Below are 12,136 nucleotides of genomic sequence, written 5' to 3'. Positions count from 1 at the left end.
CACTTCCCACATACCCGGGCCGCGTCAGAAGTACTGCCAGAGTTTGTCCAGATTTTCTTCCATCACTGTTGGTCCGATGCTGCGCATTTCAGTGGCAAGTGCCCCCTTCTGTGACAACAGAATTGGACGTCGTATACACCGTACGTCCGCGGGCAATAGCGACATGATTTGCCAAGAGACATATCCTGTGATGGACTGCCTGCATCATCTGTCCGGCGTTGGTGCTGGGACACAACATCCCTTCTTTTTTTCGGTGGCATCTCCAAGTCATCTCGCGAGTAGTATGTTGGTGCGTGCTTTCACTCTTCTTGTGACTTGTTGTTCATCGAAAGGCTGCGATTTACCGTGCGCAAGTATACGACAGTGAGTTGTTAGAGATGGTTTGCGCTGATCTCATGATAAGTTATCCCACTGACAGCTTCGTGGCTGGCGTAGACCTCGACTGCCTGACTGAGTTGGAAGCAAGGATATTCGTGGCGCTCACGACTGTCTGCAACGGGCTCGTTCTCGGTCTTGGACTCGATCCTTTCGCAGGCCAACTCCGCTACTTTTTCTGGAGACAAATGATGTACTCTCAAGCTCGACGCTTGTCCACTCAACACCTACCAGGTGCCGCATCTCATGACGACAAGAACCACGAGCTACTGTGCACACTACGTTGTTTTCATGATGCTAGTGGGGGGCATATAATACCTCTCACGCTATTTGATATCATGGAGAATGATTTCCTTCCTATCGGTCCGATTAGTACCATTGGGTGGTTGATGAGTCGATGATGTGGAACAATTTGTTGTCACAGCCAAGTCACAGCACATTAGTTTTGTTTCAGAGGTACCATTTCCAAGTCATTGTTCTCGGACCCCTTTTCATCCTGTATCATCCTGATACTTGTACTCTCATTTTGTCTTGGTCCCTTTGCCTAGTCCCCCCTTGACGCAACCTGTGGAACAACATGAATTGACTGCAGGTATGTCAACGCTTCGCGGGGCATCGCTTCCAGAATCGACTCAGATCGCGTTCACGACTTTGACTAGTCAACTCTTCACGCCAGCGAATCGGACTGGATGAGAGCAAAGCTGGTCATACTGTGCAGATTTAGATATCAGATCACAATTATGCAAGGAAATTCTATCAGATGCATATCTTGCAGTACCGGTACGCTTTGTTCTGCAACAGTGAGGAACAGCATTGGAGGCAACACATTCAACGGGTTTACATCCATACACCTTCATCGCAAAAATTGGGTGAGGAACCATCTGATCCCCCGTGTGGCGTGCGCAACGGGGCACGTGGTCTCCGGAAGTATTGCAATTATGATTATCCTCCTGACTCTGAATCCTGAGAACCAGGTTGTGTACTCATGATCAGGCTAAGTTAGCTTCCGTCGCTGTTCGCTTCAACTTTGAATGATGTTCTCTCCGTCCGTCGCTTCTTCATACGCTCGAGTCCTGCGCTCGACCCTCAAGTCATCCATCAAGTCATTCTCCACATCACAGCCCACACTAAGCACCGCTAGCTCAACCAACCCCAACTTCGTAAAGATAGTCGAAGTCGGGCCTCGCGACGGTCTCCAGAATGAACCCAGGCCAATTCCACCTCCCATCAAAGCAGAACTCATCAATCAACTCGCTACCGCAGGGATGCGCAACATCGAAGCCGGTAGCTTCGTGAGCCCCAAATGGGTACCCCAGGCACGTCTCCACTCTCCAAGACCTCCAAGACTTCAACGCCTGTGCTTATATGTGAACGAGGCACGCAGATGGCAGGCACGGCAGAGGTACTAGCTCTCATAGACAGTTTCCCGAAAACCGGCTACTCGGTGCTCGTCCCAAATCAGAAGGGGTTAGACGACCTCTTAGATATACTCAAGACTAGTGCCTCTCCAAACTCACATGCAAAGCCCCCACCGCCGGTCACCGAAGTCGCGATCTTTACTTCTGCGACAGACGCATTCTCTCTAGCAAACACCAACGTCCCTATCTCAACCTCCCTCGAACGTCTCGCGCCGGTTGCGCGCAGAGCGCTTGATGCTGGATTGAAGGTGCGAGGGTATGTTTCAGTGGTCGTCACATGCCCCTTTTCTGGACGCGTGGATCCGAGGCGGGTCAGGGATATTTCGAGGGAGCTCGTGCAGATGGGGTGCTATGAGGTGAGCTTGGGAGATACGACAGGTGCAGGGACGCCCGCTAGCGTCCGTGGGATGCTAGAGGAAGTTGCCAAAGAAGTAGACGTGGGGATCCTCGCTGGACATGTGAGATTGAGATTCATTCACTTGTGTTTTATCTTATGGTTGATTCAATCTTTTTTTTTACTATATAGTTTCACGATACGAATGGCACAGCGACCGCCAATATCATGGCTGCTCTTGACTTTGGGTTGCGGACATTTGATGCGTCTGTTGGTGGCCTTGGAGGGTGCCCGTATAGTCCTGGCGCCACGGGTAATGTTGCAACGGAAGATGTTGTCTATGCTCTCACTGGGGATAAGTTATTTGGCGACATTGGTGAACCATACGGTGAAGCATCCCTGTGTATATTTTTACCCTTGTAAGCTGATAATAGAATATATCGTAGGCAATGGCGAATCCGCCAAGACAGTACAAAGTCGATGGGATGTAGGTCCCATTGACCTAGTCCGGCTCGCAGAAATCGGGGGGTGGATTTCTGGGATACTAGGGCGAGAGACTACAAGTCGTGCTGGCAAAGCCCTGTTGGCGAGACGGAAGAGAGAAGAGGAACGTAAACGGAAGGAAGGAGCAAAGTTGTGACATCGCGATAAGGCTTCGTTTATAATGCTTGGCGAATGCAACAAGACCGTCATCCTGTCCTGCGTCCCTTTCAATGATAACGATCAATGTATCCCTCCCCTCTAAGACATTAACTGCTAGGAACGAAATAAAAACTCGGGGTATCACGATTCGTAATCAGATGTCCAGTCCTGAAGCAAGGTGCAATTTTGTAAGCGTCCATGCATGCGCTTAGTGCCCGAGTAATCCATGCTCTATGGCCTCGCCCCGTCCTCAGGCACTCTTACTCAGGTTTTGAGCTTCCAGCCTCTACATCTTCCAACGGAACACGGCCGTACTTTTCCCCATCTTTGGGAACCTGCTGAGACTCGACGTGTTTCACCCATGTGTAATACATGGAACCTAGAAGGATGATCGCGATGGAAGAGGCACGGCCACTGTGGAAAGAAAATGTCAACATGAAGAATCCCGCCAACAAAAAATAGGATGCAACCCGCAACAAGCGGAAGCAAGAGGAAGACGCAGTCACATGACAATATGAAAGCGGAGAACACGCACCTCGAGATGATGTCCCCAAATAACCACATTGCTAATAAGGAAGCTGCTACGCCTCTTACTGCGGACGACACCATGTGGGTGATGGGTGAAGTAACCTTGATGGACAGCAAACTTGCAAGGCTCATCATAAAGCCAAGCGCACCCTGATGATGCGTCAGTCATCAATGGTGTAAACCACCAAAGCTGAAGTGAAAGCGCACCGTAATAAAGGACCCCCAAATGAACGTCTGGAAATCGCTCAGTTCTCCTTCCTTAGGGACAACACCTACAGGTCCGAAAAACAAATCCGTAATCGCCGGAACCTCGCCAGCGAATATGATGATGGGGATCATCACAATCGCGCTAAGCAAATTCGTATACCAAGATAGGTTCATGGCGCTACCCTTGACTATATCCAGACTCTTTTTGATGACTACACTGTGCACTGCTGTGATTGCGGAACTCGCAACACCGTAGCCAACACCGGCGATAACCATGGGGACAGAATCAAGAAAGACGCCGACCAAGAAACCGAGGGTAACGATGGAACAGCTAAAGAGGATGCGGAGGGACGGGCGCGCGGAGAGGAAGTAGTAGGATGTAAGGACGGTGAAGGGGAGGACGAGGCCACGTGCAACCTGGTAGACAGATGCGTCAACATTCTTGAGGGTATAGTTGCTAAAACTGGTAGCAAGACAAAATCATGAATGTCAAAACTGGTATTGATTCATAGGAGAGTCGTACCTCAACCCCACGACATTCAACCCGATTGTGGGGGCTAGCTGTATCAGAAGCTGGGTGTCCACGTACAAAGGCACAACTAAGAGGCGAGTTGCATGTGCGATGATGAAAAGAATGACGGCAATGACGAGCTGGGAAAAGAGAAAGAAGAGCGGGGCCTTGGTCGTTTGGAGAACCCATTTATTCCTGTATTTCAAGAAAATTGAGACGGGTGAGCGAACTTGGTAAACATTGGAACGGAAGGGTAAATTACGCCATGACCATCTGCATGCAAATATGTCAATGAACGGGAGGGTGGAAAGTAGGAGATAGAACGTACGCATAGTGCTGCTACAAGGTAGAAGAGCACTGTACCAATCTGCAATTAGAGTCTCTGGTCACTGAAAAGCGATGAAATATAATAATTGGGGACGTACGACAAGAAGTCTACTGCTCTGCTGCGAACGAGGATCATGCTTGGATGACATAGCTGGACTCGGAGGAGGATTATAACGTGTTGAATATGTGCGAAGGTAGCTTATCTATATCGTCGAACTCATGAACTGAAGTGGGAAGAGCGGAAGAACGGTGCTCGTAAGTAGGAAAATTCACAAGCCGCAGGTTAGTGCGTGGAGCGGGAGCAATTAATATCGTGGCAACTTAGGAACTCGCCGACAGGAACCTTGACTAGCTGCCACTAGCAAGCACTGTCACCGACTACGTACAGTCAACGACAATGCGACAGCGTCGTTTTTCTAGCGAGCGACCTCCTGGTGTGGCCTCAACCTAATGATGAACGCTACCTGCGGATTCCATATAACATTTTCAAGGCGTGTCTTTGGGTCGGTCACCGTCGGTGTTGTCCTAAATTCCTTCGTTCAACCTGACGGCAGGATATCACGAAGTCGGAAGCTCGCAGCTTTGTTCACAGACCCTCTTGGAGGCACATTGATATTACTTCACTGAGGGCCAGTCCCTTTGCCACACCTTGTTCCTTCAAGTTGCTCTTCCTTACTTGACGGTGCAAACGTAGGGAAGGGGCCTCTTTCTTCTCACTTGCCCTCGTCAGGCACGTCGAGATTGCTTTCACCATTCTACCGCTTCCCGCTTAGTCTCTCGTCATCTGACTCCCCTCACCAAGACACTTCCTGGGTCGACACCCGACCATTTCGGTCATGGTTTATATTGTAACGTCTGCCGCATTCAGCTCATCATCTGAATCCGACTCATACTCTCGCAAACCGTTTCTGGTGTTTCCATAATGCGCTCGATCCTCCTTCCCCCCATGGCACTAGTACTATCAGCTCATATATAATCGTCCAGCTTTTCTGTGTGCATTGTTTTCATTTTGCATTACCTTGCGAAATAAACACGATGCTACATTTTGCCTTGGTGTACTCAATGAGTCGTATCACTCAGTTCAGGAGTAGCAAACATCACAGGACACTCAGAGTCTCGCATAACGTTGGCGTGCCACTTTCGCTGATGTCTGACCTTGGGATTCAGATTCTCCCGCTAATTCTACTTGGTCATCTTTGGTCTCAGCGCTTAGTCTAATCATACAAGCGTCTATTGTGCTGAACAGCCCTCAACAACATGATCCAAATACACGTGCAGCATCACCTGAACCCGAACCTCTTCTCCTCTCGGCTGATCACCATTCACGGTCCACATATCCCTACTCCGTCTTCTCCTACCACTCATTTTACCCATTACTCAGCCCATCCGAGTCGATCCTCATCCTTTGGCTTCATCGTTCCATCATGCCCGGCAGCGCAGAAATCCAATCTATAAGACTTGAAAGTAGGTCACTCCCTATCACTTTGGGATCTCCTTTGTGATATTCTCGCTCTATCTACAGTCATCGGCGCAAAAAATCTTCGAGACCCTTCCAAGCGCGTACCCGCTGGTATCTACGTGTCCATTGATGTCGACTCAAGGAGACGCTGGAAATCAGCCATCAGCGTCTTATCATCCGACGGATCCGTAGCGTGGGGAGATACCATGACCCTGTAAAGTCCATAGAAACTTTCGGACGCGATTCGACACTAATCTTCGGTTTATAGATCATCTCACGAGTCATCTGTATTATCGATAGAGATTAGAGCGTCTTTTGAGCTCGATCGAACGCTGGGCAATGGTGAAATCATCGGAAGACTTCAAACATCGTGGGATGAGTTGCTCGATCATGGAGATGAACAATTCGGTGAGCAACCTACTTCTCATTCCTGCACATCTACTCAAATCCCGTAGAACTGTCCTTCCCTGTTCGTGGTGTCAATCCTTCGCTCATGCTGAAGGCCACCGTTGTACATGCCAGCGATAATCAGGACGGCGCACTACTTGACGTGAGTGACCCCAGACTTTGTCCTGTTAGTTGTGCTGACAGAACACCAACTGTAGCCCCTCGTAGAATGCGAGATTGCTCGAGAAACAGATGCGGGCCATGTACGATTCTCCAGATACATAAGACACGAGAAGGTCTCTCACCTGAACGGTGCTGTAGAGCGTTTTCAGTTGGTTCTGGACCGCTGTCCAGTCGACCATCCTGACCACGCAGCGGCTCTCACCAACCTCGCGTGGGCCCGCCTTCAAGGCTACATTCGAAACGATCTTCAAGACATTGATACCACTACTTCCCTCTTCCGCGAAGCCCTTGCATTGCGTCCGCAGGGCCATCCAGACCACATATTATCTCTCTTTTATCTCATTTTCGCATTGATCTGGCGCTACAGCAAGGAGTGCACCGCCGTCTTCATTCATGAATCCCTGCAGCTGTGCTGCAAGCTACTGCCGCTCTGTCCAGAGGGCACTTACCTTCGTAGCATCAGCGTAGACATTGCGGTCGATTATGTGATTGCCGAATGCACCAATCCTCAGATTGATGCATCTGACGAAGGCATCCACCTTGGACGAGTCGTGCTCGAGCTCTGCCCTCTGGGCCAGAAACACCATGCCAGGACCCTCGACAACCTCGCACGATCACTCTTAGCACGGTTTACACAACGGGGCAGCATTGATGATCTAGAAGAGAGCATACAACTTGGTCGTGAAGTTATTTCTCTGTGCCCCGAGGGACATTCTGACAGTTGTCTCTATCTGAACAACTTGGCCTTCTCACTGCAGTCTCGCTTTGATCACCAAGGCAAATCTCATGACCTCGACGAGGTCATCTCCATGCACGAAGAAGCGCAGCGCCTGTGGCCTGTTAGGCACGAATCACGTGATTTCTCATTGGACAACCTAGGGCGCGCCCTCCGCACCCGTTTCGACGAACACGGTGACGTTGATGACATCAACCGAGCTGTCAGCCTCCATCGCGAGGCACTGACGTTGCGCCCACTTGGGCATCCACATCGTGACAACACGCTTAACAACCTTGCCGCCGCGCTCCAAACCAGATATGGCAAATTGTATGTCATCGAGGATCTTAACGAGGCCATTGATCTGTATCGCGAATCTCTTCGGGCAAGGCCGCTTGACCATCCAGAGCGCCATGTACATCTTTACAATTTGAGCTCGGCGCTCTGCTCTCGTTTCACGCAAATTCGGAAGAATGAGGATGTCGAGGAGGCTATTCGACTCTGCCAAGAGTCGTTGGTGGTTTTGCCTTTACTGCACCCGGATAGATACTTCAGTTTGGCGTGGCTGCAGGAAGCCTATCTGTCTCGTTACCAGGTACAACACAATCCCGCTGATTTGTCGCTCGCTGTAGAAAACTACAGACTCGCCTCACGACACCCCACTCAAGGATTCCCACAACGCATTATTCAGGCATGTAATTGGACTATCACAGCGGAGCAGCATGGTGATGGATCCTCACTGGAGGCTTACTCCACAATTTTTGAGCTTCTGGATGCTCATTTGGGAACACGATCATCAGCCACTTCGCGCCGCGAAGCTGCCGCTGCCTTCCACTTTCCCAGATCACTACCTGTAGACGCAGCATCGTGTGCCATCCGCAGTGACAATCTCCGACGTGCAGTAGAACTGGTGGAGCAGGGCCGTGGCCAACAGTGGTCATTGGCCTCCCGACTCAAGACTCCAGTCGAAGACCTCGAATCAGGACATCCACATCTAGCCCGCAATTTTTTGGAGCTGAGCAAGCGCGTTTCCAACGCCGCTCAGGTTGCAGTCATGACCGACAGAGCCGCTGCTGATCAAGCAGCAACAGAGTATAGGAGACTTACCGCGCAATGGGATGCTGCTGTAGCTGAAATCCGTAATCTCCGTGCTTTCTCGCGGTTCCTACTTCCACCTTCATTCGAAGACTTGCAAGCAGCGGCGCGCAATGGCCCGGTCATCATCCTCATTGCGAGCCAATACTCGTGCGGCGCTATTGTGGTCCCGACGTCAGGAGAGCTCCATCATATTCCCTTGTCGTCTGTCACTCTCATAGATCTGGAGAACCTCAAGAGTCGCTTCGCCAGAGCAATACAGCTAGCATCCCAGATGGGCCTAACAGAGTCAAGGACAGACTTAATAGTCCTATTGCGGATAGTATGGGACAACATCATGCTACCCATCGTCAACGTGCTTGAGCATGTCCTCGAATTAAAGCGCGGGTCCCGAATCTGGCTGTGTCCAACTGCAGCTTTCACTTCCATTCCTCTCCATGCAGCTCACCCGTTTCAAACGAAGGCGGACCGCTCTGGGAAGGAGCCATGCCTGGAGGATCTCTACATATGTTCTTACACGCCAACACTTTCAGCGCTGATCAGATCTAGGCAGATGATGAAGGAACGCCGTGTGCCTCCATCCTTTGTGGCAGTTGGGCAAGGTCAACCGGGCGGAGGGAATGGCAAGGCGCTCTTAGCTGTCGATAGCGAGCTCGAGCTTGTCAATAAGCTCGTCCCCGCGACGGCCAATCGTTCCACTGTTTCTGGCGATGCAGCCACACGAGCAGGTGCACTCGAAGCCCTGGAACAGAACACCTGGGTGCATCTCGCATGTCATGGCAAACAGGACCACAAACAGCCTTACGATTCTCATTTCGTCATGAAGGACGCACCTCTCACGCTGCTCGACATCATGGAGAAAGATATTCCACACGCGGAGTTCGCGTTCTTGTCGGCGTGTCATACCGCCGTCGGTGATGAGGAGACACCTGACGAAGTTATCCATCTCGCAGCTGGACTTCAGTTTTCAGGGTTCAAGAGCGTCATTGGCACGCTGTGGGAGGTTGACGATGCTGTCGCCAAACATGTCGTTGAAGCGTTCTACGAGAATATGGTTAAGCATGTGGAGGATGGCGGGTTCATGGACTGTACGAAGGCGGCTTGGGCACTCAACCGTGCTACTCACGCTGTGAAAACGAAAGTGCCGCTCGAGCAAAGAATGGTTTTTATTCATATTGGTGTGTAGTTATATTGCTTTCGTCTGGCACGGAGTTACGAGTCATTGATCATGGATTCTCTACCATACCTGTGTACATGAAGTTATGTCTCGCGGTGTAGTCATCTAGAATTCGCATCTACCTGTTTCTCACGCTTTATTAAAGGTAACATGATGCATTGTTATTTGCATGAACTGATCCTATGTTGGCCATCAACTCTGTCTTGCACATATATACTCCGCGATGCAGCCCATCGCTGGGCTACCCCTTGATATATAACACTTTCAGGTAAGCTCCTGCACGATGACAGTAGTAGTGGCAGCATCACCACCACCACCGCTTCCAACCCTTCAGTCAGCGGTATCACGGCCGGTATCTGGTGAAAGCCTCGGGCCCAGGCCGTCGGTCTGTTGATTTATGCAGCAAGTCAGCGATTCCGGCGGCACAGCGCATCCACGACCGCTCCTCTCTGCGTCCATCAACCATGCTCGATGTCGTTGCCAGCTTCCCGCCTCCATCTTCACTAGTTCGAGAAGCTTACTCATGTCAAACGGCAACGACGTATCTGCCTGGATGGCACCCACCACGTACGATCTGTTTGAGCTACAATTCAGCATTGAACACGATGTAATAATGATGCTACATACATCACCGTACTCTCTTTCAGAGGCTCCACACGCCCACCTGTCTTCAATACGTCGCACATCTTATCGAGTGGCGTATTGCGGTGGTGCCATAGGTTATAAGCCCGCATGTATTGCGGGCGGGGAGGCACAGGTTCTAACGACGGAATGTTCGGCACGTTGGATTCCGGTGGCATATGTGACGCCATGACCTTGTTACCACCTACCCTTAGGCTAGGTGGTTCGACTGAGCTAGTATACTTGGTCGGGTCAAGTTCTTTGTTACAAGCTTTAGCAGAGTCCAGGAGCTTGAGATGTACCATCAGTGCTGCATGCACATCATTGGCTGCATCTTGATGGGTATGATTAGTTGCGCTTCTCCTGATTCACATTGCGGAACTCACAATCCACCATCTTTTTATTTAGGTCTCCCTCCCAATTACTAGTGCGCTCTTTGCTCTTCACTAGATTGCGCTCGAGGTACGTGGCAGTCATTTTGGCGAGACTGACTATTCGTCGCTTGTATACACGAGAGAAAGCATCATCTGCCACATGCGCAAGTGCACCAAGCTCGACAAGTCCTCGAGCCATGATCCCAAAGTCACGATACAGTTTCTCGCCATCGTCTGCCAAATTTCGTCAGGAAAATCATGGTGCATAGATCCGAGCTACGCACTGTGGATGTTCGCCCCTGTCTTAACGATTTTCGGCGACTCAATCACCTCCTTGTGGACCGTTAATTGACGGCATTGGTGTCACCAGGTCATTCATTGGGCTTACCAAGACTTTTTGCGGAAACCCTGCCACGGTCAAGTTGTCAGGCGGCAGCGCATCATAATTAAATAACGACGCACGTCTCATATGACTTACATGGCACAGCAAGATAGTCGATTTGTCGCACAGTTGCACCAGTGCTGTTTGTCGCTCCTGGGCACCAGATTTCCAGAGTACACGCCACTCGAGGTCAAATCCGAGGGGACTATAATATGTTCGGTACTGCTTTTACTATAACAGTTACGGATGGACACACCTTTCAAGTGTTTGAACCAATTTGTTGGCCTCGTCCTCGCAGCGCGTGTAGACAACAGCGGGGGCGGGGGCGCAGTAATCCGCGTAGGAGTAGTCAGACATTGAGCTTGCTTCGACACTAGTAGATTTAGACTTTGACATTGTACCTCGACTACCTTTTACTTTGCAATCTTCTGGTGCTCGCCCTAAGCCTCGAGCCACTGCCATGCTGGTGAAGCTCTCGCTTTTGTATTCTTCTGTTCTATTCACGTCACCACCAGTTTTCTTTGGTGCAATTCCCCGTCTAATTCTAGTAAGGATCTACACTCAGCCATGCGATTGAACATGAGAAACTGACCTTGATATCCCGGTCTCCATATTATGATGATTCAAGGATCTCTGGAGTACTTTATCGGTTCGCAGCGCAACGCATTCTGCACTTCTCAGGTTCTCGTCGTGATTTGCCACCTTCTTGTTATCCGATTTCGACAGTGCAGAAGTAAGGGCAACTTCACGCCTGGACTGCCCCAAAAAGAATGGGTGGATTCTATATACCGAAATTGTTGAATTTGAGGTATAGAAAGAGCCAAAAAGACGCGTACGGCTTGGGTTTCTTCTCATTTAAGAACTTTGTGTCCTTCAGTTTCTTCTCTGCGAAGAGGTTACCTTCGAATATCTCAATTGAACTGTCAGAATCCACCGCGTCGTTAAGGTTGCCAAATGCTTTCCGTGGTTGTGAGGTGTGTTCGGAATTGCGTGCCTCTGCGATGGTATTCCTCCGAATGTGTGATTGAAAGGCACCTTGACGAGAGACGATCTTTGTCGCCATTCCGGTAAGTAGCAGCTATCGCAGCTGGGATGCAACCTTGGGTTGAATTTCAATCGGAACGCGTCTCGCGTCTTGTCACGTGATGGGAATATGCGATAATGGCCAAATATAAATCACCTTCGATTCAGAATTTCATTGATTTCATTGATGAGTTTACAGTTTCCAGTGTTCGCTCACCTGAGGCTCTTTGCAGGTGAGTACATTGTACATCGAAATCCTCTGAATTGATATGAAACATAGGACAATTGGCGTTGCAGACGTATTTGTGTCTGGATATCACATGACATCACACATGACAATGGATGACAATTGACATGACTCCGCATCTTATATTTATG

At 50.0% G+C, this 12,136-nt stretch overlaps 4 protein-coding genes across 4 annotated transcripts; 2 read left to right on the top strand and 2 right to left on the bottom strand.

Annotated features, from left to right (window-relative positions):
• Positions 1-1,409: 1,409 nt before the first annotated feature.
• On the top strand, positions 1,410-2,767 carry DEU56DRAFT_738742 (aldolase; the record flags this gene model as incomplete). The annotated part of the gene is made up of 4 exons (XM_041348681.1): positions 1,410-1,695; positions 1,752-2,251; positions 2,320-2,515; positions 2,634-2,767. The coding sequence occupies 4 exons, from the start codon at positions 1,410-1,412 to the stop codon at positions 2,765-2,767; spliced, it is 1,116 nt and encodes a 371-aa protein (XP_041207374.1).
• A 131-nt stretch (positions 2,768-2,898) lies between these two features.
• On the bottom strand, positions 2,899-4,638 carry DEU56DRAFT_412927 (uncharacterized protein). The gene is made up of 7 exons (XM_041346100.1): positions 4,441-4,638; positions 4,344-4,382; positions 4,278-4,288; positions 4,028-4,210; positions 3,505-3,967; positions 3,305-3,447; positions 2,899-3,183 (listed from the first exon to the last, which is right to left on the bottom strand). Exons 1-7 carry the CDS (start codon positions 4,489-4,491, stop codon positions 3,030-3,032), a joined length of 1,044 nt encoding a protein of 347 aa, XP_041207373.1. The 5' UTR covers positions 4,492-4,638; the 3' UTR covers positions 2,899-3,029.
• A 1,128-nt stretch (positions 4,639-5,766) lies between these two features.
• DEU56DRAFT_902083 (CHAT domain-containing protein) lies at positions 5,767-9,497 on the top strand (the record flags this gene model as incomplete). The annotated part of the gene is made up of 5 exons (XM_041356583.1): positions 5,767-5,806; positions 5,865-6,015; positions 6,070-6,209; positions 6,257-6,351; positions 6,407-9,497. The coding sequence occupies 5 exons, from the start codon at positions 5,767-5,769 to the stop codon at positions 9,365-9,367; spliced, it is 3,387 nt and encodes a 1,128-aa protein (XP_041207372.1). The 3' UTR covers positions 9,368-9,497.
• DEU56DRAFT_888707 (uncharacterized protein) lies at positions 9,215-12,021 on the bottom strand. Its single transcript, XM_041356248.1, has 10 exons — positions 11,976-12,021; positions 11,572-11,915; positions 11,328-11,516; positions 10,992-11,273; positions 10,816-10,940; positions 10,742-10,761; positions 10,638-10,686; positions 10,366-10,587; positions 9,986-10,313; positions 9,215-9,932 (listed from the first exon to the last, which is right to left on the bottom strand). Exons 2-10 carry the CDS (start codon positions 11,796-11,798, stop codon positions 9,689-9,691), a joined length of 1,686 nt encoding a protein of 561 aa, XP_041207371.1. The 5' UTR covers positions 11,799-11,915; positions 11,976-12,021; the 3' UTR covers positions 9,215-9,688.
• Between the last annotated feature and the right edge of the window lie 115 nt (positions 12,022-12,136).

The sequence above is a fragment of the Suillus clintonianus genome, assembly GCF_016758775.1.
Source record: "Suillus clintonianus strain FC179 chromosome Unknown DEU56scaffold_46, whole genome shotgun sequence".
NCBI lineage: Eukaryota > Fungi > Basidiomycota > Agaricomycetes > Boletales > Suillaceae > Suillus > Suillus clintonianus.
This window is presented reverse-complemented; position numbering and strand designations above follow the sequence as displayed.

What these genes read in the sequence shown, in the direction of transcription:
- DEU56DRAFT_412927 (XM_041346100.1), bottom strand. Translation starts at nt 4,491, where the DNA reads ATGTCATCCAAGCATGATCCTCGTTCGCAGCAGAGCAGTAGACTTCTT. An exon ending in TTGAATGTCGTGGGGTTGAG is followed by an intron (nt 3,968 to 4,027) that starts GTACGACTCTCC and finishes TCTTGCTACCAG; the next exon opens with TTTTAGCAACTATACCCTCA. An exon ending in TTTGGGGACATCATCTCGAG is followed by an intron (nt 3,184 to 3,304) that starts GTGCGTGTTCTC and finishes TTCTTTCCACAG; the next exon opens with TGGCCGTGCCTCTTCCATCG.
- DEU56DRAFT_888707 (XM_041356248.1), bottom strand. Translation starts at nt 11,798, where the DNA reads ATGGCGACAAAGATCGTCTCTCGTCAAGGTGCCTTTCAATCACACATT. An exon ending in AATGAGAAGAAACCCAAGCC is followed by an intron (nt 11,517 to 11,571) that starts GTACGCGTCTTT and finishes TTCGGTATATAG; the next exon opens with AATCCACCCATTCTTTTTGG. An exon ending in GGTTTCCGCAAAAAGTCTTG is followed by an intron (nt 10,687 to 10,741) that starts GTAAGCCCAATG and finishes ACGGTCCACAAG; the next exon opens with GAGGTGATTGAGTCGCCGAA.